This window comes from Sodiomyces alkalinus (assembly GCF_003711515.1).
Source record: "Sodiomyces alkalinus F11 unplaced genomic scaffold SODALscaffold_8, whole genome shotgun sequence".
NCBI classification, from domain to species: Eukaryota; Fungi; Ascomycota; class Sordariomycetes; order Glomerellales; family Plectosphaerellaceae; genus Sodiomyces; species Sodiomyces alkalinus.
This window is the reverse complement of record NW_021167086.1, coordinates 1,659,334-1,676,406: the sequence shown is the minus strand read 5'-3', so window position 1 is coordinate 1,676,406 and position 17,073 is coordinate 1,659,334. Positions and strand designations below refer to the sequence as shown.

General features: G+C 43.2%; 1 protein-coding gene across 1 annotated transcript; it reads right to left on the bottom strand.

Moving 5' to 3' along the window:
• Positions 1-8,062: 8,062 nt before the first annotated feature.
• SODALDRAFT_249991 (dolichyl-diphosphooligosaccharide-protein glycotransferase) lies at positions 8,063-9,170 on the bottom strand (the record flags this gene model as incomplete). Its single annotated transcript, XM_028607413.1, has 4 exons — positions 8,063-8,247; positions 8,299-8,654; positions 8,711-8,811; positions 8,874-9,170. Coding segments are annotated over 4 exons (939 nt in total), but the record flags the coding sequence as incomplete, so codon positions are not given.
• Positions 9,171-17,073: the final 7,903 nt, after the last annotated feature.

Sequence of the window (17,073 nt, the reverse complement as noted above, 5' to 3'; positions counted from 1 at the left end):
ACTAAGAGCGGTTCGAGAGCGCCTTCCGCGGTCGGCGCTAGGGGACTAACCTCGGTATCGACGGGTACTTCTAAGCCTTATAACTATATAGGGGTAAGGAGAAACTTATTAATAGGCTCTATACTATCGGTGCTAAGTTTAACTAGTAGCGCCGCGATAACCCCGCGTAGATTAAGTAAATACGCGATAAAGTTATTTAATAGAATTACGATAACCCGCGGACCCGCGGGTTAGAATGTATAATCTATATACCGCCTTCGTGCGTCTATATTTCCCGGGCTATTATTAAAGAAACAGCGTGCTTACTAGCGCGCTAATACCCCTAGCCCTGATAGCTAGTTATCGAGGTCGCTAGTTAGGTGCGACCCGACTAGATATTCAATAAGCAGGTTATCCTACCGGCGCCCTATTAAAACGCCGCCGGGTAATTCACTAATACCGCCCCCTAAACGCCCATCTAGCGCTATCGCTATTTAGCTTATATTACTATTAACGGCTCCTTAGTACCCCTAAGTATATAAACGCGAGTAACGTTTACCGCCCTAGTTAAAGTAATCGCGTACCACGATACCTCTAGCACTATTACTAGGACCACTATTAGAACTACTCTGTAGCCCGCTCCCCTAGTAACGGAGATAATCGATCTTACTACTAGGGACGCCCCGGATTCGCCCTCCTACACTAACACTATATTCGCCACCGAGCTTTTCGAGAAGTTAGAAAAGTACACAGGCGAATGCCGTACTATTTTTAGTAATATCGCGGACTTGAATAGGGGGGATATTATTAGACCGGAGTTCCTCCGCGTTATAGCCTCTATAGCCTATAAAGGCCGACCGTCGCGCCGGCGATATCTATCTATTCCTTATACGGGAACGTTATAATACCCGGTCTAAGGCCTCGCTCGCGTAGTAGTTTATTAAGACTATCACCGCCGCTAGTAATAATAGGCCCGCCTACGCTAAGCGCCGGGCGGAGAATAACGGCGGTACCCCTACGCCTCGTATAGTAACTAGATCCGGAGAGATTAAGGTATAGTAAGACCTCGCCCATAATATCACTCCTCGCGTGCCTATTAATACCGCGCGACTATAGTTATAGTACCTAAACCTAGATAACGGCTAAAAGATTACCCTTTTAGGGTAGCGTAGGTATACTATAGGTATAATAATCGCGGTAGCCGGTTTCGTTAAGGGATAGAGTAAAAACTATATATCCTAGGACCCTATATAAAGCGTAGCCGATTAGTAGTTATTTATTAAACTATAACGCCTCCGGGCGTTTATCTAACTCGCCCCTATAGATAATAATAGCATTAACCTATCTGCTAATCGCCGTAAAAGACTCGCTACCTGTCTAATTAATAACCGAGAATTAGCGGAGAATATCGTAAAGTATTACGCTGTTTTTTATTTATATTTCGAGCGTAATAAGGACCGCGGCCTCCTCGCCTTATACGATATTTCGGTTACCGAGTTAGCGGAGTAGCGTGACGCGCTTACCCTAGAAGACGCCGCTATTATCTACGGCGTCGATATACTAGGTCTCAGCCTACTATACACACCGTCGGTAAACCTCGATAACGATGAGGATACTATAGATATAATAGAATAAGCTCGGAATATAGGGGATTTGCGCTAGAGGCACCGGCGCTATTATAGTATAGTTTACTTTCTTTTATTGTTCTTTCTTCTTCGGTTTTCCCTATTATAGTCCCGTGTATTTCCTTTTTCTTTCTATATACTCTTACCTACCCGTCCCGAACTATAGGAGGTAGTTAATAGCCTTATCACCGTCCTACCGCTATAGAAAATAACAGTAGCTTTTTTATTTTTCTTTTACTCTATTCGCTTATATATAGCGCTACTATAGGGTATTAATAGCGGTCGCCTCTAGGGCGCCGCGCATTACTAGCGCGAAGTAATTTTCTTTTATTCTCCTTTAACTCTGTGTTATCGGGATATCTGCTATAAGCCCGTGTCCTAAATAGGATATACCGGATTCTACGGCTATACAGTGGAGAAACCTATAGGATATAGGGCTTTATAGCCCAGGATATATAATACGTCTACGGTATACTATAGATACTAGATAAGGCACGGGAACCGTGTTCTATAGCAGTCTACTATTAGAACTATATTCCACGGCGGTTTACTATTAGAACTGCGTTCCACGGCGGTCTATTACTAGAACTGTATTTCATAGCGGTCTACTATTAGAACCGTGTTCCACGGTTACCGAGCCGAATTATCCCCGGGGTTCCCCCGTAGATATATTAGTTCGGGGCTTTACCTCTTAGTTTAGAGAAGATATCTTTATTATACCCTATTTACTATAGTAAAGGTCACCCTCTAAATCCTAGGTTCCCTAGGTCCGATAGTGCTAGCTAGCCAGGGATTTACCTGGCTAGGGTATATTAGACAGGCTCGGGATATCCCTATTAAGGGACTATTATTCAATTATTATCCTCTTTTATAATTACGTATTCTATATTTAAGGTATCTTTCTAGTTTAACTTATATTACCCTGATTAGAATAGTAACTACCGATCTACTTCTTCGCTAAAGGTTATAGTGGTGTTGGTTATGTTTTGGTTATATATCGTGGTTTAGCTAGACTAACCTCTTTATCTAATCTTTATCTTAACCATCTAATGCCACTACGTCTTTATCAAGTTATAGTATACCTTATTAAACTCCTTTTACTATACTTTATAGTAAGTCTTTTAATAATAATAAGTATTTTTTAACACGCTTATTAACCACGGGCGCGTAATAAGAGTAAAACCGATAAAACTACCGAGATAGAGATTATAGCTACCTCTTCCCTCCTAGGATACTATTATAGCGGTACCGTAATACCGGCGCTACGGTATAGCCGGAAGAGTCCTGGGATAGCGTTATCCCGACCTCGACTATATAGAATTCGTAATAGACCCACTTTTCGTAATATAAGCGTTCCCCCCCCAGCCCGTGGCAGGACGTAGCGCGGAACCGATATAAGACTAAAAGGGGACTACCGCGCCCCCCGGAACTAAGAGTAGCTAAGATTAAGACAGAAATTTAGGCTTTCTTAGCTAATAGGAATATAATTAAATAGGTCGTGGAGCTAGTAAAGGCACTAATTATAATATATAATATCTGTAATAATACTAGCACGCCACCGCTAATATACCTATATATATCCGTCCGCTATATTATCTGTAAAAAACTCCGAAAAAGAACGAGTAGTATAAAAGAGACCTAGGCTAATATTATAGCCCGAGTACCCGCGGCGGCGCCGCTACGGGACACCGCCCCCCCTAAAATAATCCCTACTAGGTATTACCGAGAACTAATAGTCCGCTAAGGAACCCTCCCCGAAAACTAGCCCTTTAGAGCTAGGACCCTAAAGGAAATCATTTAAGCTATAAACGCCACGACTACCCGATATAATACCGTAGCGGCACGGAAACTACTTAGCGGAGATAGTTACCTGACTTTTACCGAAAAAATATAATAGTAGACTACTTATAAGGAATAATAGGTTAAGAATACCTTTAGTAAAGGAGCTACCCTAGCTATATAACCCTACCCTATACTTATTAAGGCTATCTTCCGGGAGGTCCTTATTACCCTATCTAAGGAGGACTTACTAATATCCCTATAAGATATAAACCCCGAGGCTAAAATCCTTTAAGTATAATAACAAGTACCCCGCCACGGTATTAATAGGGTAACGCTTCTGCTTATTGAATCGGCTTTACTAGAAGCGGTAGTAAGCCTTATCCGGAATACCCTCCTTTTCGAAAGGGGTAGCTATATCTATAAATTATATAATCCTAACCTTAGCTCCCTAAGGTATTACAAATATCTATACTTCGGCTATAAGTCTAATAGCTACCTTATAGTAAAGAGGGTATACTATTAGTATACTACGCCTAAATCGGCGTACTTATAGAGATTAGGATACTATAACACTATAGCACCTAGCCGCTCCTATCGCTATACCGCCTATACCGGAGACTATAATATCTTTAACGATTTATACCGACTATTAAGGAAAAAGGCCGAGAAAACTCGCGAAGTATATAAGTACTAAGCTAGAGACTTCTATATTACCCGTTAGACTAAAGCGGTATACCTATAATAGCCGTAGATCTTTCCCCCCATTATTATCGCCTAGGACTAAGACCGGCCCCTTTATAGGGACCGGGGATACCCCTCGAAAAGGACTAGAGGATAGGAGGGCTCCCCGATATCGGGTCTAATAAATACCTATATAGTCCCCCGCGGAGCTAGTAAAGCACCGTAGTAAGAGCTATAAAGCTAGAACTAGACCCTAGATATACCGGATATATTATCTTAACCCCCCTTCCCTACTAACTAATAAGAATCTATATCCTTTTATAGAATATAGGGAGGAGATAGGTATAGCAGGAGCTCCCAATTCGGTGCCGCGCTAAGTACGATATAATAGTAGTCCAGGAACCTAGCCTTAACCCCTTCACGAAAAGCCCTGCGTACCCCTCCTAAGGGGTATATCGGCTAATCTAAGGAGAAGGCCGCGCCCTCCTATATATATATAAGAGATACCCGCTGTATAAATAGATATAGCTGGCTTACCGCGATACCTACACGGTTATATTTAGGACTAAAGATAACGCCCTTATAATGTAGTTAATATACTTAGAGAACTACTAATTAGCTAGGATCCCCTAGAATATACCCCTATAAGATACATTCGATATAGCACTACTACGGGGCCGCTATATCCTTATAGGGGACTTTAACCTATACTACCCCCTCTTTCTTTTACTATAGAGAGGACTACTGATTATCTTATTATCCCGATTATACCCGCTAATTCTTACCTTCTTTATCCTTACCTAAGAAGGTTACTGTATACAAGGATACTACGGTGGGCTTCTTATCGAGTTAGTACGGGTAGCGGCGACGAAGCTATATCGTATATTCCCCCACGATAGATTAAATCGAAGGTAGGTCCTGCTCTTCTAACCGGATAAGCTATATAAAGCGTCCTTCTAACTACTCTAGTACTACGTAGCCGATAGCGTTAAAGAAGCCGTTTATCTATTTATTCCTTAGTATCGTATTCTCGAACTTTATACGTCTCGGCGTCGCGGTATAGCTTTATAAAGTCTTCTAGCTAGCGCTTATAGGGTATACGCCTAACGTTTTAGAGGTATTTGTCCTAGCGTCTCTTAATTAGTGACTTTTAGGCGGCGTTCGTTAGCTTAAGGTGCGTCTTAAGGGTATATAGGATATCCTTAACTTCCTTTTTACCGGCGTACTAATCCTTTAAAGCAGGGCTAACCGTCTTCGCGATATAGTCATAGAGTGCTTAAATCCCCCTCTTTTTAGCCTTATACCGATCCTTTTCCACCTGCTAGATCTTAAACAGTATATCCTAATTAGTAGCGTTACGTTCTTCGGCTATAGTAGGAGGTTATAGTGGATCGGTTCGAATACGGCGTTTAGGCCGTTTAGCCTTTTTAAGGTCTGGATTAACGAGGTCGGCGATATCGTGGGAGTACGCGATAATTATCACGGCTTTAATCTAAGGCCTTTAGTCTTTCGGAGAGGTAAGCGTTACGAGGCCTATAATAGGCACTACTACCGTGGAAGCTATCGTTATACTAATAAAAAGCAGTAGAATAGGGTAAATAAAAAGGTTAATTAACTATACTAAACGCTTTAAACGGTAGTGCGGTAGAAACGATAAAACGATTAAATAAAACTAAAATAGGCGGACGTTACTAATAATACTAAACTACCCGGTATAGACTTAAGGCTGATTTTAATAGCCTAGAAGCTATAGGATCGATCGGAATAGCTTCGTTTATTAGAACGCCGGGCTTATAACTATTAGAATATAAATAAGATACGCAGAATTATATATATATTTATCTAAGTGAAGTTTATGATACTTCACGGGGATATCTAACTATACAGAAAAAGCAGGGGAAATAAGGGTGGATATATAGGAGCGAGGTACTCCACACGTCTAACACAATGTGCTTTGTCACACCCCGATAAGGTGGCTATGGCATCTAATAAGATATAAAGGCCTCGGGGGATATTAATTATCTAATTCTTATAATAGGGTAAGGCCCTATCCCCCTACCTACCGCCGGATATAGCAGGAATCTACCTAGGGACGGCAGGAGGCGCCTACCTCCTTACTCCCTTTATTAACCGAATAGAAGGAATAAAAGATATAATCCTTAAAGGACGCAGGGAGATTAAGGCTAAAGAGCCGTAGCCGCTGTATAGCGAAAGCGCGGTAACGCCCCCTTAGCCTCCGCTCTAATAATAAAGATTAGCTTAGGCTAACTTATCTAACTACTAGCCTGCTATACTTCCTATTAGCTATTAGCCTAAAAGTAAGATCCAGATACGTAACAGGGAAGAACCAGGGCTATATCGGCCCCGTAGCGGCACCTCTCTTCCTAAGGAAGTATATAGAGGTTTCCCCCGGGTTTTACTCTGGATTTCCCCTCTATAGCCACCCGAGAAGGACTATATAGCCTAGGAAGGCTCCTGTAGATTAGTTAGGATAGCGGAGTAAGATCGATAATAATAATAATAATAATACTAATAGTAAGTCTTTTCCTCGCGGTATGTACGGTAATCTTATAGATAGTATATACGTCCTTTTTCGGAGAGGTTATTAATAGATATAGGTGTCTCTATCCGTGGTTCTTTTATTACGGCCGTAGCCTTCCTATAAGCGGTCGTCTTCTTCTTACCGATAGCCGTAATAGCCGTGGTAGTAGCGGTAATAGTAGCGGCTATAATAGGGTCTTAGCTCGTATCCGTGGCGTTATCGCCTTTTAGCGTGATAGTAGAAGACGAAGTAGCCGTTATTTCTTCCGCCGCGTTTAGGTTAACAAGAAGGGCTCTGTATTTACGAATATTAGATAGCGTAGGTTTAAGAAGCAGATAAGTATTAGCCTCTATATTACTTAGCTTTAGATTAAGATAGTTATCCTAGTAGGAGGCAGATTTACCGCGTATAGCGCGCTCCAACACTACCTAATCCCTTCGTTAATAAGGGTAGTAGCCGTTTATTCGGTGTTGGATACGTTAGAAGATATCTTTGCTTCTTTATCGGTTAATTAATTAATAGGTAGGTAAGTAGGTTAATTAATCGCTTAATTACTCTAATTAGGTTAATAATAGTTATTTAAGGAGTGCTTATAATAACGTGATTACTTTTATAGTATAATAGGATAGCCTTATTAATATCTATTATCTAGGCGTTATAAACCGAGCTTATAACTATCGTATATTAAATAGCACTTATAATAGTAAACCTTATAGAGTAGAAATCTTATATATGTATATATATATATATTATATTATATTCAGTTATATATGTGTAAGTGTCTTATACCCTTAAATTAGGTGGTGAAGACTCTGTTATGGGTACTATATTATTTGGATCTTATCCGGTCTTTTCCGGTATCCGCCCTTATTATATCCTAATCCCCGAGGTCCGAAGCCCTTAGTCAGGCATAGATCCCCTAGGGACCACGTCGTGGTGCTGTGCCCATGCGATAGGTATAAGGTCCTAACTTTAGGGGCGTGTGCCTGACTTTATTCTAGCATAGCCTGCCCTTAAGGGTCTGTTCCCTAGAGCCCTGTTTATAAAAACTACGGTCTGTTCAACAACACTTGCTAGTCCATGATACTAATTCACAGTTTTGACTTCATAAATCAACCAGCACGATAATGACCCGCTGCAGCGGGAAAGAATTTAAGTAGCTTGACATCAGCTGAGAGTGGCAAGTTAGAGAGAGTCTTGACGCGTACGGAGTAAAGCAATCAGAGTTGGCCAGAAGTCGAGAAAGCCAAGTGCCACAAACTTCAAGTATACCATGTTATCGCCTCACGAAATGGGATTTCTATCCCTCTTACTAACCAATTCCCAATGGATTGGCATAACAGTAAGCTTCAGCATGTCTCTTAGCAGGGTTTATCAAGTGAGAGTCGTCGCCCATGGTGTGCGTGTCGCCCCAATTTCCACAGTGTCCACAGCCTTATCCATGGCAATCTGTCTACATAAATGGGGGGAGTGAAAATGGATATCCCCCATTTTTGATCCGGAAGACACTAAGCAGGAGGCTGTAAACGACAAATAGACCGATTCCCCATGCTAGAACTGCGACCTGCTGCTGCTTCGGGTTTCCAATGCGGGGTACTTTAACGGTGAGGGAGATTGCACAGAACGCAAGAATCGCATCTGACCACCTGTCAGCAGAAACCAACGACAACTGTCGAAGAAGAAACATACAAAGAGCTGCAACCACCTGGGTCTCTATGCCAAGCTGATTCTGGAATCCAGAGGCAAAGTAAGTGACCCCGCCACGGCCATTACCCACTACGTATGGGATCTTTCGGATTTGATTGAACATGTGCCCGCTGGTGAAGAGAAGTATCGCAATGAGACTTAAGGCAGCCCAGATATTTCGGTTCTGGAGTACGGGAACAACGTAGGGAGTCGCCGCTACAAGACCTGTACCAAGCCCCAAGACAACGACGACGCTTGAGATCCACCGCATCCAGTTAATAGGTCGCCTCACTGGGGGATGCGGTCGATCTGGCATGTGGCGACTGAGCCAGCTGTGAACTTGCTCGGCAACTTGAGGACTGTTTTAGTTAGCCTACGTATTCCCCGGCGGTTCTCTTACGACCGTCAGACTGACCCGCTTGTGAAGTCATATCGTAAAGGTTCAACAGCAGCCACCGCATGAATGCCGACCGTGGGTTGATACATGAGGAGGACGGGCGCGGTTTGCAGACCCAGCTGGTTTAACAGCGTTAGCAGTGATTTCCTAGCCGAGGGAATGAGTTGGATCGTTGACGTACGGACATGAACGTGTCACGTCCATCTGTAAAATCAAGGGTTGTAAAAATTATACGCGATTCTCCCTTCTTATCGCCTTTGGTCCAGCTCGCGGCCAGGATATCCCATTCAGGTTGGAACTCTGTGCAGAGCTTACAGCCGAACCGAGGATCCAGGGCCGTTAATAGAACCATGACAGTGTAGTCGCGTGGCGCTGATGTTGCGGTTTTGAAGGCGGCATCGTCCAGCTTCACGGGCGCGGAAGAGAGAGCTTTCGTGTGAAACTCCTGGAAACGCTCCACTGACGACTTCTTGGCCGCCCCTACCGGTGACCCTAGAGTCAACAGTAAAAGGGCGGCGAGAACCGAGGCAAGCCAGCGCATTGTGATCGCAATCTCTAGGTTATATCGTATAGGCGTCAAGTGAGTGTTCTTTGCTTGTTGGTTCTGTGGGAATGCGAAGGAGCAAATTCAGTCGTGAGGACTACTCCGTAGATACCTTTGAAATTGGAATACGTATCATACTGCGAGGATGGGGTCCTGGAAGTGTGGAATAGACCGTAGTGTTTACGGTTACGTAACGGGCACGGACTTGACCGAAGGATTGTAACCTCGGTAGTCCGGGCAAACGGACACCTGCAGAATTTTGACTATATATAAAACGGCGGTAGTAGCTCCCTGACGGTCCTATAGGGGATAGAACTATATAATTACCTTAATTAATTTACTCTTTAATTTTAACCCTAATTTTAACGGTTCTAGTTATGCTATATATAATAAATAAGAGTCTTACTTACTAAGTAATAATATATCGTTTTACCTATCCTACTACCTTTTAATATCTATACTAGCCGAGCCGTTATAGTAAGCCGAGAACTAGTTATAATCCTACCGAAATAACTACTTTAATAACCTATTTTCGGTAAGATAAACAAGACTAACCCTATAGTCTACTATACCTATAAGACTAGGCACCCTAACGCCGCTGCTATAAATTGGTAGCCACGTTTAATAACGTTTAGAGATATTTACGCCCTAATAACCCGGTCCTCCCTTAATAGGTACCTAACTATCAGAATATACAGTGCTTATACGTTGCTATAGGACTAGCACTAGCCTTATATATAGATAGAGAGATCGTGGTTAGACTATTAGAGATACGACGCGTTAAGATCTAGTAAGCTAGTTAGCTTAGAAGTAAGCTTAGAAGACTAGCTTAGACCTGAACTTAGTCCTAAGGAGGCCTCCCGCTACTTACTTAGTTAGAAGACCTTAGGTAGGTATCAAGGAGGGAGTGTTGTCTGTAGTTTAAGGAGTCTTAAGGAAAAAAGGCACTTAACGAATAATCTTATTATAATACCCCCTTTTTAGTTTCTACTAGACTCGAAGTAATCTTATATTATCCTATAATTATCTATTACTCCTTATAGTATACCTATACTATTTTATTCGTTCTCCCCTTTTACACGGGTATAATAACCGATAGAGATTATAACACTACCGATCTATAAGAATATACTAGGAGGCTACTATGCCTTAACGCGCTAACCCGCTACCCCCTTCTATAACGCCTATAAACGATAATAAGGAGTTATTACCCTTTCGCCCCCCCCTCCGTCTACCAATAATAGTGCCCCCAACCCTAATAAAATACACGCCCCCGACCCTAATAGATAAAAGGATAACCAGGTAACGTAATATACTCGCTTAGATATCCAGAATATATCTACTATAGATCTCTAAGACGCCGAACTCGTAGTCAAGACCCGTTATCTCGAACTACGTCTTAAGAGGAATATAAAAGAACGCCGGCTTAAACTCTTTCGTCGCGGTATCGATCCTAATACTATTTCCCTTACTACCTCCTAGAAGCCCTCTTAGTCCTTTTTAGGTGCCCTAGTATAGGGTAATAAGGTAATTAAAATTAATATTATTATTATTGATTACTCTGCTCTCGCTTAGCTAAGCTAGGCTAGCCACCTAGGTAATAGTCCTTCTCTAATTTTCTAGGCGAAACCGTTAATAGATAAAAACCCCTGTACTCTTACTATATAAGAAAGTTCTATCGTGCAGGGCCGTTACGGTAGCACTCTATGGCCGCGGTCCTAGTACTATTCAAAAACCAGATCTTACCTCCGGGCTAATAGCTAATAGGGGCCGGCTAATTAGTTTAGTTAATACCGTGTCGGTTTGCGCGCGCCCTTAGCGCGCTACCGCCGCGGTTACTCGCCGCTGTCCTTTCCTTTATTCCGGATCCGGTAAGGTTATTCTACTCTCGCCACAACACCCTTCAGGCCTTCCTTTCCCTTTATAGAGGCGGGGGCGTGCCCGCCCCCCTTACTCTTTCCTTTATTTATTATTTATTCGTAAACCGCCTTTATATACCTGCTATTTATAGTGGCCCTTAGATAGCCGCGTGCCTTCCTTTCTCGCGCTACGTAGGCTCCCCGGGGTAAGCGCTATAGTACAGTCTAGACGTGGCTACTATTCCTTAATAGGTATAGTGACTTATAAGGCTAATCCGCCGCCGCCTCCTCTTATAAACCTCCCTTTTTTCGTCTCTCTTTTCCTCTTTTCCTTTTTTCCTTTTTTTCTTTTTTTCTTTTTTCCTTTTTTCCTTTTTTCCTTTTTTCCTTTTTTCCTTTTTTCCTTTTTTCCTTTTTTCCTTTTTTCCTTTTTTCCTTTTTTCCTTTTTTCCTTTTTTCCTTTTTTCCTTTTTTCCTTTCCTTAAGCTATCGTCTTTTAAGGTAAGTTTCGCGTAGTCGGTACGGTTTAAGTACGGCCCTAAAGTACTCCTATGTAGGATTCCCTTAGTACTATTCGGCTATAGTATAGGGGATCCTATAGGGTTTAGGGTCAGGCTATCCTTATACCGTTACCGCTCCGCCCCTATAGCGCCCGCCTCGGTCTAACCCTCTTTCCCTATTAAATACCTACTAAGAATAAAGAAAGTATTACTATTAAAGGGGGAGCCGGTTTCGGCGCCTAGAAGGGTAAAGGGCCGGCTACCCCCGAGTTATTAACTATAAGTTCCCTGCGCTACTATTTTAGCGCCCGCTTTACGCCCCCGCTTTATATCCTAACCCGGTATAGTCTAAGCCTATACTCTACTTATCTCCTTATATATCGTATATCGTGTCCTTAGTAAGAGATTTCCTCGCCGCGCCCTATAAAACCCCCCTGGTAAATAGTTCTATTATATCCTTATTATATCCCCGCTACGCCCTTGCCTTATACCGTGTCTACTAACCCGAGTTACGAGCTAGCGCCCGCTATGTTAAATATATTAATAGTTATTATAGCACCTATAACTACGCCCCGGTTTATCCCCGCTATATCCCCGTTATACCCTCGCTCCGCTAATCCTCCTATTAAATCCCTCCTTCTTACTAGGATACCGCTAATACTCTTATTAACGCCGTTACCGATACTCGTAAAAAGCTAACGCCTTTTATAGGTTTCTTACCTCGCTATTATACTATATATACTATATCCTCGTTACTAACTCTTATTATAAAACGTCTATAAGTATAAGTAAGCTATTACTTATTAGTCTTATACTATCCGGGTATATTATGCTGCCTTATACTAGGCTTTTTTTTTTTTTTTTCTTTTTCTTTTCTTTTTGTTTTCGTTTTTTTTTTCGGTTTTTTTTATTCATTACGCGCACGCAGCCCTAAAGCTATGGCGCGGCGCCTTTTGCCCTATAGGCTAGAGGCTAGAATAAGCTATAGTAAGGAGTGGAGTAGTAGTAATAAATAAAGGAAATCCTCCCTAATAGTCCGCTTAATATCCCGAAAAACAGGTAAAAACCAAAACAGATAACTAGACCGCAGGATCCGAGGTTTGCGCCCTGTACCACTCTGCCGAGGCCATTTTAGTAGCTAAAAGATAGGCCTCTAAAGCCTGTATTCCTCTTTTAGTACTGAATAATAGCGGTAGAGATAGCGGTAGGCCTGCTAGGGCTTCCCGCAGGGCTTTTCGTTCGTTTGTATAAAAAGGGCAGGAAAGGATAAGGTGGGCTGTATCCTGTATAGGGGAGCCGGGATAGGGATAGCGGTCGTTAGCGTATTTACGGGCCCTTTTTTAGTGGGATTTTAGGTACCCGAAGCCGGTTTTTAACTAAATAAAAGCCGATTTTACCTACCTAGGGCCCTGTATCGGCAGTGGTTGTCGGGAAAAGCGGAGATTATCTCGGACTAGGCGCCTATAAAGGCGGCCTAATCGGACCGATTTACCCCTTCTTTCCGCCTCTTTCTCTTCGTTCTATAAAGCCTTCTAGTCTTAAACTAGGGTCTCGTTAACACGACACTTTAAGTGACTAAGGGTAACTAAGCTAATAGATTTGGCAGTTTTTTTAGGGTCTAACGCCTATTTAGCTGCCTTATCCGCTAGTTCGTTCCCCTTTATCTCTATATACGGAGGGCACCACTACACAGAGACTAAAGTGCCCTATTACTTTAGTTATTAGATAAGGGTCTTAGCCTCTATAGCCCACTAAGAGGAGCGCTAAAGCTTCTGAATAGCCGCCTATGAATCGCTAAAAATATAGTACTCTAGGGGCCTAGGCGACTGCTTTAGGGCAGTCTAAAGGGCTTAAAGAATAGCGTATAATTCGGCGTCGGCGACTTCGGCAAAGGTCCCTAGGTTAAAGCCTATAGCTTTACAGGGCCTATAGGTATTAGCCCACAGTATTATAGCGGCTATTGCCTGTAGAGGCCTTGTAGGAGGCCTTATAGGGTGGCTTAGGGAGCCGTCGGTGTAGAAAACTAAGGCCTACTCGCTTAGGGATTGCTGTATATCCTTAAGGGCTTCGAGGTGGGCTGTTTTTAGGTCTTGGGTGCCGGAGTCGGTGTTTTCCGCGGTTATAGGCTATTCTTTTAAGGGGAAAAATGGTCTAAGGTCTGCTATTGGTTCGGAGGCCTAGGGGGCCTCCTACCTAGCTGTAGGGCCCTTTATTTCCTAGGACTACCCTACTAAAGCGGCTAATTCTAGGCCTAGCCTATAGAGCTATATAGTGGGCTATAGGTCTTATAGGCGGGCGAGGTCTTCCCCTAGCTCCCCTAGAAGCTAGAGTCTTATAGGGTGGTTCGGTAAGAACTTTAAAGACCTAAAGGCATAAAGTCTATTAGATCTAGTTAACCGAATCGACGCTGGGGGCACTGCTGCTTTTAGTTCTAGAGGCCGTAAGGGGGCCCCCCTAAAAGCCCCTTGAGCCCTGACTAGAGCGCCGTACTATAGGCGTTTTAGGCGGTCGACTAGGTGCTTTTTAGGTGATTTAGGGTCCTACTATAGCTACGAGCCGAAGTTAGCTAGCGAGGCTATATAGGCTATATATAGCTGCCGTAGGGCTCTAAAAGAAAGGCCCCTCTGCGAACTAGCTAGCCTGTGAAGCCGGTTTAGGGCACCTAAAGCTGAATTTAGGCGCTTTTCGATATGGGATTTAAAAGATAGCTTAGGGTTAAACTAGACCCCTAGCCACCTAATAGCACCTAGAGCTAGTTTAACTAGGTGCCCCCCGATACTAACCGGGGCGTCTTCTATATAGCGTCTTCCGTGGAAGTGAATAAGCTCTGTTTTTTCCGGGTCGAAAAGGACGTGGTTCTTATTCGCTATATCGAAAAGGGAGGCCGCGGCTCTTTCTAGCATTTTATAGTTTTTCCTAGTAGACGTAGACGCTATAGATAGCTGAAAATCGTCTATATAGGATAACTAAAGACCTTTAAAATCCGGCCCCGCTATAACCTTCCTAATATAAATTAGAAATAGAATAGGGGAAACCGGGGAGCCTTATAGGACCTCTATATTTAGGGGGGTAGGCTGCTAAACCTAACCCTCGAAGGCTAGTTGGATACGCCTGTTTTCTATAAAGGAGACTACCTATTTAACTAGATTCGAGGGTAGTTAGAGCTCTTAAAGGGTTCTTAGTAGCTAAGGGCGGGCGACGTGGTCGAAGGCTCCTTTAATATCTAAAAATAGCGTAGAAATTACGGCGTTTTGCCGTGATTTACGCTATTTTTCGATATAGTGGAGGAGAAAAAGGGCCGTATCGATAGTAGATCGTTATTTTCTACCCCCTATCTAACTAGGGTGTAGAAGGTCCTCGCGGGTATTAGCTAAAAAGCTTAGCCTAGCAGCTATAACCCTCTTAAGGACTTTACCTAAGCAGTTTAGAAGGGCTATAATCCTATAAGACTTAGGATTAGAATAGTCCTTCTTCCCCGGCTTTAGTAGAACGACCCCTAAGGCCTCTTTCTAGTAGGTAGGGTGGTAGCTTGCTAAAAATAAAGCTATGTATGCCTTTAAGAAGGGCCCGGGAATAGCCTTATAGGCCTGTTGGATCGGCTATAAGCTTATCCTATTAGGCCCTGGGGCTTTCCCCTTAGCAGCTCTAAAGATAGCGTGTTATAGTTCGGTAGCCTATAGGCTAGGCCACTCCCACGGTCTTCTAAGGCCCTTACTACGTGATTTAGTCAGGCTCTAGGGGCCGTTAGAAGGGTTAGAGTGGCCTAGGTCCCCCGAAGGGCCTATAAATACAGGGGCTTTAGGGGCGTCCGTGGCGGAAGGAAGAGAAAGAGGAAAAAGGGTCTGAAGAAGGGGTTATATTTTTTATCGAAGGCGTAGGCTTTTTATTTCGTAGGCGTTTAAATCGGTGGAATCTTCGCGTTTAGGCCGCTTTTGGTATAGTTATATACCTTAAAAACGTTATGGCCTTAAACGTTAGCTAGGAAGGCCTCTTAGTGGTTCTTTTTTGCTGTTCTTACTGCCCTATAGTAGGCGTTTCGAGCCTTTTTCCAGTTAGTTTCTAGAGCCGCTAGTCGGGTAGCCGAGGCCCCCTTTTTAGCTTTTCTAAAAACCCTAAAAGCCCTATTCGCTGTTTTCCGCAGGGCTTTTAGCTCTAGGGTCCACCACGGTTTCGAACGCTCTACTACCCTTAGCTCCGGCACGGAGGCCTTAATAGCTAGGGAAATAGTATCCGATAGGTAGCGACCTATAGAATCCTAGTCCGAGGCGTCGATAGCCTATTATAGCTATTAGTCGAGGCTAGGTTTTAGGCTCTTTGGGGTGCTAGTACATAGGTTCTAGTCCGCTAGCCTATTGTTATAGGCCGGTGGAAGGGATCTATTTATAGGACCTTTAGAGCCTAGAATAGAGGCTGAAATCAGGATAGCGCGGTGTAGAGAGGGAGTGTTTTCGATATATTCCCATTTATAAAAGCGGAGACGATCGAAGCCGGGCGTGTAAAATGCTAGGTCTATAACCGACTCTTAACGAAGATTAGACCTAAAAAAGATCCCCCCATTTAGGTTAACTTCTTTAGGGTCCACTAAACAGGTGGCCTTGAGGCTGTTTAACTAGTCTATTAGGGCCTAGGTCTTAATAAAGGCCTGATTCGTAGCAGCCCCGTTCTACTACTAGTGGTTCCTGTTAAAGTCCCCTATAATAAGGGTCGGTTTAGGGACCTAAAGGCCCTATAGCACACGATCTTCGGTCTAGGATCGGCTTCTAGAGCCTGAAAAAGAAGGAAAAGAAGACAAAGAAGAAGAAGAAGTTAAAGAGGTAGAGGAGGTAGGGCTAGGAGGCCTTATAGGCCCTCTACCTATTATCTCGGGGTCCTGCTCTGTCTAATTATAGACGTTTAGGATATAGAAGGTCTATGGATAATGGACCTCTATACGCTATGCGTCTATATTATCTAGAAGGTCTTCGCGGTGTGAAAAATCGATACCCGAGCCCTTTCTTATATAAGTAAGGACCCTAGGCTTAATAGGAAAAAACTGGGTTTTCCTAGACGTAGGCGTGATAGTGTAGAAGGCTAGGTGGTTTCGAATATACCACCCTTCTGGTTTCGGGACGCAGGTGGGTTCCTGAATAAAGACTATATTAGCCGAAGCCTCTAAAGCCTATTCTAGGATAGCTTCCTGCGCCGGGCCCTGTTTATCGATGTTGTGTTGAATAAACCGGATTTCTTTCGAACTAAAAGACCCTTTATTTATAGGATTTAGGGTTTAATAGCTTGAAAGACCTTGTAGTTTTTACTATAAGGGGGGTATGCCCCCTCGTAGTTATAGTACTTATAGGTCCTGTATTCGTAGTCGCCGTATTCCTCGCACTCGTTATAGTAGTGGTCTTCGTCGCTATAGCCCTCCGTAGCGTAGATAGAGCAGGTAGTTAGGCTCTTATAGATCCCTCGGGTATACCCGAATTTCTAGCAGTTAGAGCA